General features: G+C 43.2%; 3 protein-coding genes across 3 annotated transcripts; 2 read left to right on the forward strand and 1 right to left on the reverse strand.

Annotated features, from left to right (window-relative positions):
- The first annotated feature begins 4,745 nt into the window (after nt 1-4,745).
- Nucleotides 4,746-5,071, forward strand: LOC116996088 (histone H4). Its single transcript, XM_033059261.1, has one exon. The coding sequence runs from the start codon at nt 4,758-4,760 to the stop codon at nt 5,067-5,069; it is 312 nt and encodes a 103-aa protein (XP_032915152.1). The 5' UTR covers nt 4,746-4,757; the 3' UTR covers nt 5,070-5,071.
- Nucleotides 5,072-6,303: 1,232 nt separating this feature from the next.
- On the forward strand, nt 6,304-6,720 carry LOC116996093 (histone H3). The gene has a single exon (XM_033059265.1). It carries the CDS (start codon nt 6,310-6,312, stop codon nt 6,718-6,720), a length of 411 nt encoding a protein of 136 aa, XP_032915156.1. The 5' UTR covers nt 6,304-6,309.
- Nucleotides 6,721-12,028: 5,308 nt separating this feature from the next.
- Nucleotides 12,029-12,840, reverse strand: LOC116996081 (histone H4). Its single transcript, XM_033059254.1, has one exon. The coding sequence runs from the start codon at nt 12,827-12,829 to the stop codon at nt 12,518-12,520; it is 312 nt and encodes a 103-aa protein (XP_032915145.1). The 5' UTR covers nt 12,830-12,840; the 3' UTR covers nt 12,029-12,517.
- Nucleotides 12,841-13,439: the final 599 nt, after the last annotated feature.

Genomic DNA, 13,439 nt, shown 5'->3' on the forward strand with positions numbered 1-13,439 from the left:
AGGATCACAGTGCCTGTTTCTATAAGACAGGTGAAGATCTTCCTCTGTAGTCAGGAATACTCCTATTTGCAGTTTTAGGCCTAGTTTTTAGTTCCAAATTTCAGATAATGAGATGTGAACAATAAGTCGATTCACAGAAGAGAGAAATAGTGACTGTCAGATGTCTAAAAATTCTTCCCTGATGAAAAAGCATGTATTATTGAAATACTCTGACTGAGACAGAATGCTGAAAAACTGAAGTTTCTTCTTAAATACTTAAAACATGATTGGAAAGGAAGTGATTTTTTCATTATTACAGAAAACTGTAGAAAATACATTGTAGAAAATACAGGAACAGATGTTCTTAGCAGCAAGTTAGCAATAAGGAAATATCTTCTAATATGGAGTAGAAAGCCTTACAGGGGATGACAGCAGTCTCCAAGAAACAGTGACTGAGCAAATCTCAAAAATAAAATGGGTTCTGTTGACATGATAATGAGTGGAGAGGAGCAAAAATTGCTCATGACTAGGTATAGGTAATTATCAGAGAACTGTTGATTAAAGAATATCTGTGTGGACAAAAGAGGAATGCTGTATGCAATATACTTGACATTATATGATATTTTTGGAACCATCTCCCAAGTGTTCTTGTTTGGGATCAGAGGGACTACAGGCAGGATCAGCAGGCTCTTGCATATTTGAAAATTGTCTGTAGCAGAGGGTCAAAGGGTTATAGTTAACAACTTGGCATCTGCAGACAACTGGTATTCAAAACAAAGCTCCAGGGCTGATATTATTTAGTGTTTTCTGGATCAACCTGGGTGATGAGACAGTGGATGTGGGTAGCACTGAGTGAAGAAGGCTAAACTAATACTTTCAGACAAAAGAGATGTTAATAAACTTGAGGTGTGGGCCAACAGAAATCTCGTGCAGTTTGTTGAAGAGAAGTGCCAGGTTCTCTTGAAGTGCACAGTCCAGTTAATGACTGGTCTGACCTGGACAGGACCTGGACATCGTGGTGACTTTCCTAACTGCTGTATCCTTAAAGACAAGCTGCTTTGTCCAGAGCATGACCATGAATAAATCTCTGTAAGGGTTGGGTTGTCAACTGGAATTTTTTGGTTTTCCAACCAAGTACTGATGTAGCAAAAACCGAGCACAGCAGCAGTGTCTGGAGTCACCCACACAAGGCATATCACCATTTTTCAAAGTTGTCTTCCTCCAGACACTATTCAATAAATTCCTACAGAAATGTTCACATTAAATTTGGAAAACTATGCCTTAGAGAGACAATTTGGACAAGGCAGTACTTCAGCTGCTTTTAAGTACTTACAATTCTATAAGGGTTGGTAGAGTTCAGCTGCAAAACCTTCTGCCCAGACCAGCTCTGCACGAGCCCAGGTGACAAGAGGAACTGTTCAGTCCCAACTGTGCAAAAAATGTGGTGCTTACAATTCTTTCTGGATTCATCTTTCTAGCTTAATCAAGGGACAGTGCATCATGAGACCTGTGCTGCTTCAAATGGCAGTTTAGAAAGTAGAGAAAGGATTTGAGAGAAGCAAAGCTCCTGAGCATCCGTGTCAGCTGGGGCTGCTGAGTAGCTGTGTTTCTGTTTACTGTGTCTCTACCACAATGCAGAAGCAGATTTGCATGGTGGGCTACTGAGCTCAGAGCTCTACAGGCCACCCTGGAGCACTTGTTAGTTCACTCTTTGGTGTCTTCCTCAGAGAAGCCCAGAATAGCCATGGCCAGAATTTGCTACACATTGTTGTCCTTGCCCCTCCTTACAGGTTATTGACCCTGTCCCTTCTCTGCCATATCCTATAAAAGTTTAATGTGAAGAACTGAGTATTTCACTAAGTTCCCAGCACCCCAAACCTGATATAGGAGTTCCTTCTGCTTTTTTCCTGGACCTGTTCAGCTATACTTGCTGTACCAGATGTTTAGTGAGCTGCAAGATTTCAGCTTGTGCATGGAGTGATGGGGGTGAGGCCATGCAAGCCTTCCTCACTCAGACAACATGCCCACCAGACAGTTTTTGAAAGATTTTGCCTCTCTGAGGATCACCTGATCTGTAAGCCACTCTGTGAATGGCAAACTGCATCCTCAAAGGTGTAGCCCAAGATACTGGACCACGACAGAAGTCTTTTCTTGATTTATCAATCCCTGCGTAGTTTCTGAATTTGGCAGCAAGGAAGTTGGAAACAGCCCAAACCTGGGCTACAGCCCAGACTCTCATATCTCTGACCAGCTGGAGTGGTTAAATGAAAAGATGAGAATGGGTCACTCCACCTCTGACTCTCTGAATTAACAGGGAAATACTAAATTATTTATTAGTGTACCAGTCATTAAACTAGATTTGTGATATTTGCTACTTTTGCTTGGACAATATAAAGCATTTCTGCACCTATGCTACTGCCAGAAGATTCCTTCCAAATGGTAAATCCACACATGGAAATATTGATTTTTGTACCTTAGTCTTAAAATCAGAGCTTTGTGTGCTTAAAAAATTTGTTACCAAAATGATGTGCTGGTCTGCTCTATTTTAGTAAGCATGGCTTTCTAGCACAGCTTACTTGCTGAAAAGAGGGTGGGGTATGTGGGACGGGGAAACAGAGCACAAAGACCACTGGGGTAGATTTAGTGGTTTAAGACCTGCCAAAGAAGTCAGATCTTGTGAAGTTTACAAAGGCAGGTACCAGCTGATCCCATCTCCATGCTGTAGGAGTTGAATACTCTCCATCCAGGTTCTTTCAGCTATTGTGTGAGGAGTGTTTAATGTTTCATTTAAAATTTTCCTGATGAGTGTATTCAGTGTTACATTGCATTTTTAATTAGCAGAAGGACACTACTGAAATTGCAGGCAATCATAATAAAACATCTGCAATATACACTTGAATCACTGTAGAAATTAAATTCTTTTTACTGGTGTCTATATGCTCAATATCAATGCTGCCTCCCATGCTCAGTCCCTCTGAAGAAATATGTTGGTTGAAGTAATCTCAAGCCTGTTGCTATCTTGAAACTTTTCTATTTGTTCTCCAGTTTTCACAAGTTATATTGGGCAGGTTCATATGCACATGGCCCATCCTCCCACCCCATATTTTCATCCAGCTCACTCAGGAAAACATTATTCTTTGTTAATCATCTGAAGAAATCTGATGATTAGCTGGAGCAGCTCTCTTGTCTAGAACCATGGTAACCCTTCAGTGTCCCTGATGATGAAATAAGTGCAGTTTGCTTTACAGTGCAGTAATCCTCCAGGTTTCCTCACAGTGCGTTATTCCTCCAGTTCCTTGTGGTTTTGCCCTTCTCCTCTGAGCTCTCCTCTCTTGTGGGAATGCATTGGTCCCTCAAAAGTGCTCAGGTTTTCAGTACAAGGGAAGAATTTATTTCTTTCCTCCAGATGGCAGATCACAAGAGCACGAATACAGGGAAAAGCAGGGATCTGTACAACCTGTTCTCATTCACAGAGGTCATACTGCATTTCCATTCTTCCTTTAAGACTGACAGACAATAATTTGAAAAGAGAAAGAAGAACCAGATGCCAGTGGGTGGAACATAAGGAATATAAAACCTGATCCAATACCTACTCTAAATTCAAAACTATTAGTTTAAAACTACTATTGTATTTCCAGATTTTTCTTCACATATATCTTTAAAATAAATCTAACAACATTTTTTTTACTAATGTTGACCTAAATTCAATCCCTGAAATCTAGTAAAATATAATGAATGATTTTTTGAGATGTTACAATTTTAAAAGAGTATGTAGAAATTATGTTTACATTTAATACATAAAAAGACATGAGAAAAGTAATATTATTAATGTATCCTTTTTTTCCAGTTTTACCACTCCAGGGTATTTTTACATTATCACCTTTGGAACATCCTAAGACAAAGACAACTTCTGACTTTCACAGAAGATAATTTAGAATATCTTTTGTTTCCAGTATTTATGTGCACACACACACAAACACACACACACAAAGCTTGAAAATCCTAATCTATACTAAGGAGTGATTTTATTACTAATCAAGGAGCAGAAATTTCAGTCTATACTTATAGTAAAGGACATTTGGTAAAAAATTAGGACCCAAAAACTCACCCTAGTGCAGTAATTCAAAATGAGTAAAATTACCAGAAGTCACAAACTAGTATAATTTTAATATTATAAAAAACAATTCCATTCCACTTTCTGGTTTATATATGTTTACAGACAAAAAGCTACTGATGTAAAATTCGGATATTTAAGAAATGGGAGTGGTATAGCAAAATAAAGAAAACTATATAATTAAACATTGTGGAAAATTATTTAAAGCTACTAAGAGGTGTCAAATGATTAAATATTCTATAAACCAAGGTTTATAGCACTTTGAATACAAAATAACCGAAAGAAAAAATTAATAATATGAAAATGACAGGAATTTGAAATAATTCACACCAACCCCTACCAGTGAAAAAATAATTAATATGCACATGCACATGGGAAATGGCTTATAGAAATCTAAGTGGGAGGAAGCTTTCCAACTCTGTGAACACGTACGTCGCTGGAATTTTTTCGTGGAGGCGGTTTACTCTTCGGTTTACTCGTCAGACCTTAGAGCATCCTAAAAGGAAAGAGCGATCGTTGTTTCGTCATGAGTGACGCAGCCAGGGAAAATTGGCGGGAACCCCGCCTCCGCTTTGCAGTCCTCAACCAGGTCGGATTTCACCGTATAAAAACCGCGGCACGGGCGGCGCTAGCTCACAGCAGCAGCGGCAGCAGCAGCGCAATCATGTCTGGTCGGGGCAAAGGCGGTAAGGGGCTTGGCAAGGGCGGCGCCAAGCGCCACCGCAAGGTGCTGCGCGACAACATCCAGGGCATCACCAAGCCGGCCATCCGCCGCCTGGCTCGGCGCGGTGGCGTCAAGCGCATCTCGGGGCTCATCTACGAGGAGACGCGCGGTGTGCTCAAGGTGTTCCTGGAGAACGTGATCCGTGACGCCGTCACCTACACGGAGCACGCCAAGAGGAAGACGGTCACGGCCATGGACGTGGTCTACGCCCTCAAGCGCCAGGGTCGTACTCTCTACGGCTTCGGCGGCTAAAGATTTGTGCTCCTATCGCATCACCACAACGACCCAAAGGCTCTTTTCAGAGCCGCCCACTTAAACTAAAAAAGAGCTGTGTCGCTTTGGCGTGAAACGTTTTCTGTCTTAAAAGGATGAAACTCGCAATTGTTCCTACATTGTTGTATAAATCATGTTAAGATACTTTAAACATTTAGTCAGTAAACTGTAAAAATAATTTTGCTTCTAAGACGCTAAAGGCATTATTAGTTAAGATTGTGAAACGTGATGCTGGTGATCTAAGAAAGTTGAAAACAACAAAGCGATCTAAATGTAGTTCGGTGTCTCCGTGCGGGATTTTCATCTGCGGGAGGGATTTTGCCCCCCACTACGTAAATAGTAGGAGTATATATCTATTTATATCTAAATGAAGTTAACGTCTCCCATAATGCGAAGTGAGAGAGGTATCAGCTGCTCGGTTCCCTCTTAACGTTGCCCTTTGTCCTCTAAATGTGGGTAGGGAATTGCCCATTGTTTGTGCTGCCCCTGTGTTTCCCCTGAAAGCCCTTCTGTGATCCGGCTCCAAGCACAGCTCCCTCGGGTAGGGAAATATTACATATACGGTGAGGAAAAAGGAAAACTCAGCTTGTGCCGTGATGTACTCCAGCAGCAGCCTAATGATTCTTAGAATGCTCAAGGATTCAATAATTTGAAAGCTCTCCCTCTTAGATTAGAAAACGTGCATTTGCAATTAATTTTGGTCCCAAAACATTTACCCCTCCAGATGAAAGTTGCCCTAAGTGGAACCCAACCTCTCCAACCAAAGCTTTAATCACAATACACAACCCCACGCCACGCACCCCATAGTAGTGAAAATCCAAGCCCCAAAATACAAGATTCCTATTTGGGAAAAAGAATAAAGTGAATTAAAGGGGAAAGATTATGCATTCAGCTCGGAGTAATTTGCAAGTTCTCATTTCCCGTATGAACATTTCTCCGTAAAGGTCTCATTTTTTGAGGGACACTGTGAAAATTGCTAAAAAAGAAATCACCCATAAAACAAAAGCGGGGAAGGAGGTGGGGGAGCTCAGAGCCGGCAGCCGTTGGTGAGAGCGCGCGCAATCCAGGCGGGCTTTTCGAATTTGAATCCAACCAATGAGAGCGGCGCATTCCCAGCAGCCAATCAGAGAGCGCGAACCCTCTATAAAATCAGCCTCGGCGGGCCGCGCTCTCATTTCTTCACTTCAGTGTCAAGAGATCGCTGAGTGTCCTTTGAGCGATGGCCCGTACGAAGCAGACCGCGCGTAAATCCACGGGCGGGAAGGCGCCCCGCAAGCAGCTGGCCACCAAGGCTGCCCGCAAGAGCGCGCCGGCCACGGGCGGCGTCAAGAAGCCGCACCGCTACCGGCCCGGCACGGTGGCGCTGCGCGAGATCCGGCGCTACCAGAAGTCCACGGAGCTGCTGATCCGCAAGCTGCCCTTCCAGCGCCTGGTGCGCGAGATCGCGCAGGACTTCAAGACCGACCTGCGCTTCCAGAGTTCGGCCGTCATGGCGCTGCAGGAGGCCAGCGAGGCCTACCTGGTGGGGCTCTTCGAGGATACCAACCTGTGCGCCATCCACGCCAAGCGCGTCACCATCATGCCCAAGGACATTCAGCTGGCCCGCCGCATCCGCGGCGAGCGCGCCTGAGTCTCCTGCCGCAGCTCCTCAAGTAATTTTCCCATACCCTAAAGGCTCTTTTAAGAGCCACTACATTACACAAGAGAGTTGAAACACTGCCTTCCTTACGATTATGAGACGGGGATTCTGACGTTCTTTAAAGTTATTGTAAATCCGATGCAAGCATGCCAGTAATTGCAAGTACTTGTCTTGCTGCTTCCTTGTTGAGGGAGTTTTGGGTGCTGCTTTAATGAGGTGCTTGAAAATTCCCTTCAACTGTACAGAAAGTAAACTGCACAAAGCAAAGAAGTGTTCAGATACAGTAAATGACAAATATCCTACTAGGACAGAATCCTTGCTTTTCCCTGCCCCTCTTCCCCCTTTCCCTTTTAGATTACAGAACGTAAAATAGTCTATTTGGAATATTCGATGTTTCACTTTAAATCATTGTGGAAGATATGGCGTGATTTAGCATTGAAAAACATCAAATTTTCCAACATCTTTTTTATTATTATACTCTAGTTGCTTTTACTGTGATGTTCTCTTGAAATTGTACCTGGATATCTCAGAGCCCTACCTCCATTACATGACTAAAAGAGAAATGCTATGATTATAAGCTTGATGATAGGATTAAAAATTAGGAATTTCAATGATTTAATTTGGATTTTTATGTGTGTGTGTGTGTGTGTGTGTGTTAGGACAGGACAGGTTGGAGAAGATGACTCAGGAGAACCTGGAAAGGCAAAGAAAATCCTGTGCTTGTTTCCAACACATCACCTCTCTATTTCCCCAATACACGGAGAACAGTTTCACAGAGAATGTTGTGTGTCTTCTGTTCGGGACCATATCAGCTGAGGAAAAGAAAGTGGCTGTCAAGGCTTGGCAGATTTAGCCAACGGAAGACCTGTAGGAAATACTGTTTTTAGAGTTAAAGACAAGTGTTTTGTATTTGATGACAAGAAAACTGAGTCAGTAGAAGAACATGCACAGGGAGATCAAAGGGCAAGACTTAGCAGAATTTAGTAGATTCGATAAACCTTTTTAGTCAGGAAATTCCAGTTGGCCTGTAGTTCAATTTTTGGTTATGCCAAGTCTCACAGACTGTCCCTGTTTTAGTATTTTAGAGAGGTCAAGTTTTCTACAAATCCACAAATAAAGCACTGAGATTTCTACTGATTATTCTTCTTCACTGTCACAACTTTTCCTCTCCTTGACATTGGACTCCAGCCTGTCCAACACCCTTCTGTAAATGTTACCAGCCATATTGTTGTGAAATAAAAATTCGAGTGATTGAGTATAGCATGTGGCGAGCCCTGTAAGAGGTTTCAAATGTTTGTTGTTGTTGTTTTTTGGGTTTTTTTTAAACAATACACACAAGGTAAATATGGTATAGACAAGAAACATTCATAGCATACTGATACAGCTATGAGAGTACCTATAAACACATATATGTAAATGTTACATACCTGTATACACACCTTCATGTGCTCTTTTTCCATTCACAAATGTTAATTCTTTTCAGATCTATCAATCTTTCTGGCTCCCCTCTGCTTCAGCACCATCTGGCATGTTTTTCCGCAGTTCCAATATTATAGAGTGTCTAAAAAAACCAGAAAGTGTTCCACAGCTGGAACTAAATGATCACTCTGTCTCTTTTACTTGAAACGGTTCTGTTATCTTTTATTCTTTCATTTATACATCACCACTTGCAGAGTAAAGGGTGAGAATTTAGACAGTGGCAGTGCTCCTGCTGGAAGAGTACACAGACTGTGCCTAAGTGTAATTAAAAAAAACTACATTATTATAATATTAAAATTAACAATACATCTGCCTACTTTATTACTTAAACTTCATAACTAGACCCAAACTCAAGGTCAGTTAAAGTCTTAAAAGGGCTAAAACCTTGGAAGTGTTACAATTGTAAATAAAGAGGCAGGGGTCACTGGTGCCTGCTAACTGTGCACATCCAGAAGAGCCTTCCCTTACCTGTCTGTGGAATCTGCTCTCAAAATTGAATGAGGAAATCATTCATTAGGACTGGTAAATTGTTAATAACTTCTCTGTGTTCTCAGGTCGTACATCAGTGATATCCAGTAAAATTCCTAAAAGGGACTGGGTAGAATCTAACAGCAGTGCCATGGTGCTACTTGTTAGAAATAGTACAGAGTTTCTTGATTTGTTTATTTTTCCTAATTAGTGCTGAGTATGCTCTGTTGCATCTGAAGCAGAAGGAAGAAAGAAAGACTGAGGTTATCCTTGTGTTTACTCTTTTCTCTCACTTTTAAGAAAACGTGGGACTTTTTTGGCCTACTGAAATATTTCCTTCTCTCCCCAGGCTGTTAACTGAAAGTTTCTTATAACATCATGCCGCTTAATCAAGACAAGGAGAAATCTTCATCATGTTACAATATACAACTCTGCTTCCATTCCAACCTTGTTCCAAAATCAGGCCATGACGATCAATAAATTAATTCAGAGGGTTTTATGTGTGAGGAAGAAAAAAGAAGGGAGAAAATAAAGAGAGAGATAAGAGGCAGAACACCCCAAACAAATCATCATGCTGCCTGATGGCCACACTCAGCAAGTCTTTCTATTTTCTTATCCCAACCACACAAGTGCTGTCTCTGACAGATGGGGTCTGCAGCACAGCATCTCCAAGCAGGCAAATAGTGCCCAGAAACCTCTAATGACAACAGGAGGCCACTCTGCCTTCTACCAGCAGCCTTCAAGTGCTCTCCAGTCCTCAGAACTACTGCATCCCAACTACCAGATGTGAAAAGAAGAGAAAAGAAAGGGAGATGGTTCCAAAAACGACTGGAAAAACTTCAGCTATTAATAAATTCAAGGTTTAATTTTTAACTTCCTATTTTGATTTCAGATGCTTGTTAGTTTAACCTTGTCTCATGGTAAGAATTCAAAGTTAGGTCTCCAGAAGGTTGAAAAATGCAGGTGTATCTATCTGTCCTTTCAGCAACTCATGAAGAATCCTAAAGAACTGGCTGCAGAAATGACAACTCAACATACATCAGAAATGGTGATCACTATCAGAGAAATGCAAGTTCAAAGACAAACGCTTTTACTCTTATTAGTGGAAGAATACATAAATTTTTGCTCCATGGATTTTATAAAATTTATACGAAAAGAACCATCTACAAAAACAAAACGAAACAAAAAGCAACAACTGACCAAATGAAAAGAGATCCCATCTACACCTTTTCCTCCCCCAGTTTTGTAATAGTATGTCAGCAAATCTGGAAGTTTGGTAAGTTATTCCTCTCTACAGTACTTTTGAATCAGTTTCTTGGCCTTTTCAGTCATTTTTCTGTGCTGCAAGAAGCCTCATGCACCTTGTGTCATTAGCATGGCTGTGCATTGTTTTGAGACCAGATACAACAATATATATCATACCCGAAATAATCCTAACTGATCTGTTGAGAAGGATATTCTTGTTCCTGGTGTTAAGAATTGTTGGAGAAAGGCAGCAGCTCCCTTAAGGCAATGTGTGTTAGGTAAGTTTGGCAGTAACACACGACGGTAACTTAGGAAGTTTCTGCGATTGGTTTGAACCAGCCAGGGTTTAAGGTGCAGCTTTTCTGAGCATGGGTCCACTCCAGACCCAGCAATATCCGTGTCAGCCGCCCACACCGCCGCCACTATTCTCCTCAAAGCCGCTACACATTTATCAGTCACAGGGATGTAAACTCCACTATCCTACCTGAGGCTCTCTAATCATCCTCCCTTAACATATGGAATCATCCCGCATCTCTCCCACCCGGTTTGTCTCCTGCCCCCATTGAGCTTTCACAAAGCACTTATTGCTGTATTATTTGGTAAAACACCCGGCAAGAATTTAAAACAACAACAATTAAACAGCATTGCAACTCTTTTTAGTGAAAACGTAGTGGCTCTTAAAAGAGCCTTTGGGTTTATGTGGCCTGAAGCAGGAAATTTATGCGCGCTCCCCGCGGATGCGGCGGGCCAGCTGGATGTCCTTGGGCATGATGGTGACGCGCTTGGCGTGGATGGCGCACAGGTTGGTGTCCTCGAAGAGCCCCACCAGGTAGGCCTCGCTGGCCTCCTGCAGCGCCATGACGGCCGAGCTCTGGAAGCGCAGGTCGGTCTTAAAGTCCTGCGCGATCTCGCGCACCAGGCGCTGGAAGGGCAGCTTGCGGATCAGCAGCTCCGTGGACTTCTGGTAGCGCCGGATCTCGCGCAGCGCCACCGTGCCGGGCCGGTAGCGGTGCGGCTTCTTGACGCCGCCCGTGGCCGGCGCGCTCTTGCGGGCAGCCTTGGTGGCCAGCTGCTTGCGGGGCGCCTTCCCGCCCGTGGATTTACGCGCTGTCTGCTTCGTACGCGCCATCGCAAAACACCACCAGAAGCTCCAACGGAGAGCAGAAACTGAGCGAAGCACTGCGTGCACCGCCGGTATTTATAGAGCTGCGGCGTCGCTGATTGGCCGCAAGGAGCGCGCTCTCATTGGCTGCCGTGCGATCTCAGCGCGACCGCGCGCGCTCCTTGCGGCTCCAGAGCCTGACCCGGGCCGGGAATTTCGGACCCAGTGCTCGCGTCCCTTGTGCTTTCCCGGCTCCGCATCTCTGCCAGTCTCCTGACGGATCGTGAACAGCGTAGAGCCTAAATTCAGCAGTTATTTGCACTTTGTTTTTCTTACTTTGTATCTTTGTTGTGTTTGGCTTTGCTTTTTGGAAATGACGGGCCGATTACAAAAGAAGGAAAAGGTTCTTTCAGCTCCTTACATGAATAAGCACGTTATTCCCAAAGACACAAAGGATAGACAGGCTTGTACCTTGAATCAGAGGCACTCAAAAAAATACAGAAACACGAATTTGTAGCTATGATAAGTATTTAACAAGCTGTAGTGGTTGAAATAATTTTTAAGGCTACTTTCTCCTCGGTTTTCGTGTTTCAATTTTGCCAGCAAGTTCTTAATGAGAAGCTTTACACATCGGGCAACATCGTGATAGTGGTAACACTCAGGCCATGAAATTTTTAGGGTTTTTTTTGGGGGGGGGGATGAAATTGATTGAAAAGGAATAGGTACTGGTTTCCTGTTTAATTTTTCCCTGCTCACGAATGTGTAAGAAAACCAAACGTGCCTACATATATTCATTGATACAATTATTTGCAATTTCCAAATGTTTTTCAGACATCTTCTACAAAGTTAAAATTATTAAAACCTTCTAGGTTTCCAATTTGCTTTTATTGCCCCCTCCCATCCCCTCCTAGCCCTTCCCCTTCCCAACTACTCCCTTCCCCTCCCCTCCCCTCCCCTCCCCTTCCCTTCCCACTAACCCCCCCAAATCATCACTAGAAAACTGTGGAAGATTTACTCTTTTATTTTATAAGTAAAAGAATCATAGACAATTGGGTGGGGGAGAGGAAATAGAAGAATCAGAAAGAAAATGTTCATCTCAAAGCAACGTTGATTTTCCCGTAAAAGAACAATTTGTTCGAATTTGTTACACGCAGCATAATACGAAACTAGTAAGGACACAAAGTAACATTTTAGCTGTTGTTTAAATGGGCGAACACGAAAAAAACGTTATTCCAGAGCTTTTAAACTGATTTTTATAAAAGTTGGAACACAAACCCCCCCCACCTTGTACAGCAAAAACGAATTCGCCGTTAACAAAAAATTTACACGTTCGGCAAGCACACACAGCTTTAGCAGCTGTACTTCAACAAGTTTAGTTAAATTATGCAACGACATAGTTGCTACCCGGAAAACAGCTCTTTTAAAGGAAAAAGTGGGTGGCTCTTAGAAGAGCCTTTGGGTGTTTGTCCGATGCTTTGATAGGAGCACAGAGCTTTAACCACCAAAGCCGTAGAGAGTGCGACCCTGGCGCTTGAGGGCGTAGACCACGTCCATGGCCGTGACCGTCTTCCTCTTGGCGTGCTCCGTGTAGGTGACGGCGTCGCGGATCACGTTCTCCAGGAACACCTTGAGCACACCGCGCGTCTCCTCGTAGATGAGCCCCGAGATGCGCTTGACGCCGCCGCGCCGAGCCAGGCGGCGGATGGCCGGCTTGGTGATGCCCTGGATGTTGTCGCGCAGCACCTTGCGGTGGCGCTTGGCGCCGCCCTTGCCAAGCCCCTTGCCGCCTTTGCCCCGACCAGACATGATTGCGCTGCTGCTGCCACTGCTGCTGTGAGCCAGCGCCGCCCGCACCACGTTATTTATACGGTAAAGTCCGACCTGGTTGAAGACTGGAGAAAAGGGGGCGGAGCCTCTGTGTGGCTCCCGCCGTTTTCTCTCTCTCTACCGCGCAACCCCCAAGCCGAAAATTTCTGGTTTTGTATTAAATTCCCTTCCCCGGGTACAGCGGTTTCGGTGTCTCTGTCGCCTCTGTCGCTTTTCTGGTTCCTTTCTTGTGCTTCAGATAGCAAGGACGGCGCGTCTGTTTTTTATAATTATTAATGTATTTTTAAAGCTTATATATCTCGTGATCATTTAGAAGAAAAAGCTCCTTCATAGAAAGTCACCACATTTATGGATTCATCTAAATTATGTTCTGATTTGTTATTTTCAAAAATGTATGATTTATGTATTTCAGTTTCGCTTGTAGGGATTCTCCTTTGCGGCTTTTCTGTTTGTACAGTTACTGCACTATTATAAAAAATGGATAATCTTGCAGCAAATTTTGTCCAATCGTGTTTCTGAGAAATTCTACCCGTCCTCGGTTTTTTTTCACATCTTAATTTCCCGCCATCTCTCAATGTTAACTCAAGGT

This window comes from Catharus ustulatus, chromosome 4 (assembly GCF_009819885.2).
Source record: "Catharus ustulatus isolate bCatUst1 chromosome 4, bCatUst1.pri.v2, whole genome shotgun sequence".
NCBI classification, from domain to species: Eukaryota; Metazoa; Chordata; class Aves; order Passeriformes; family Turdidae; genus Catharus; species Catharus ustulatus.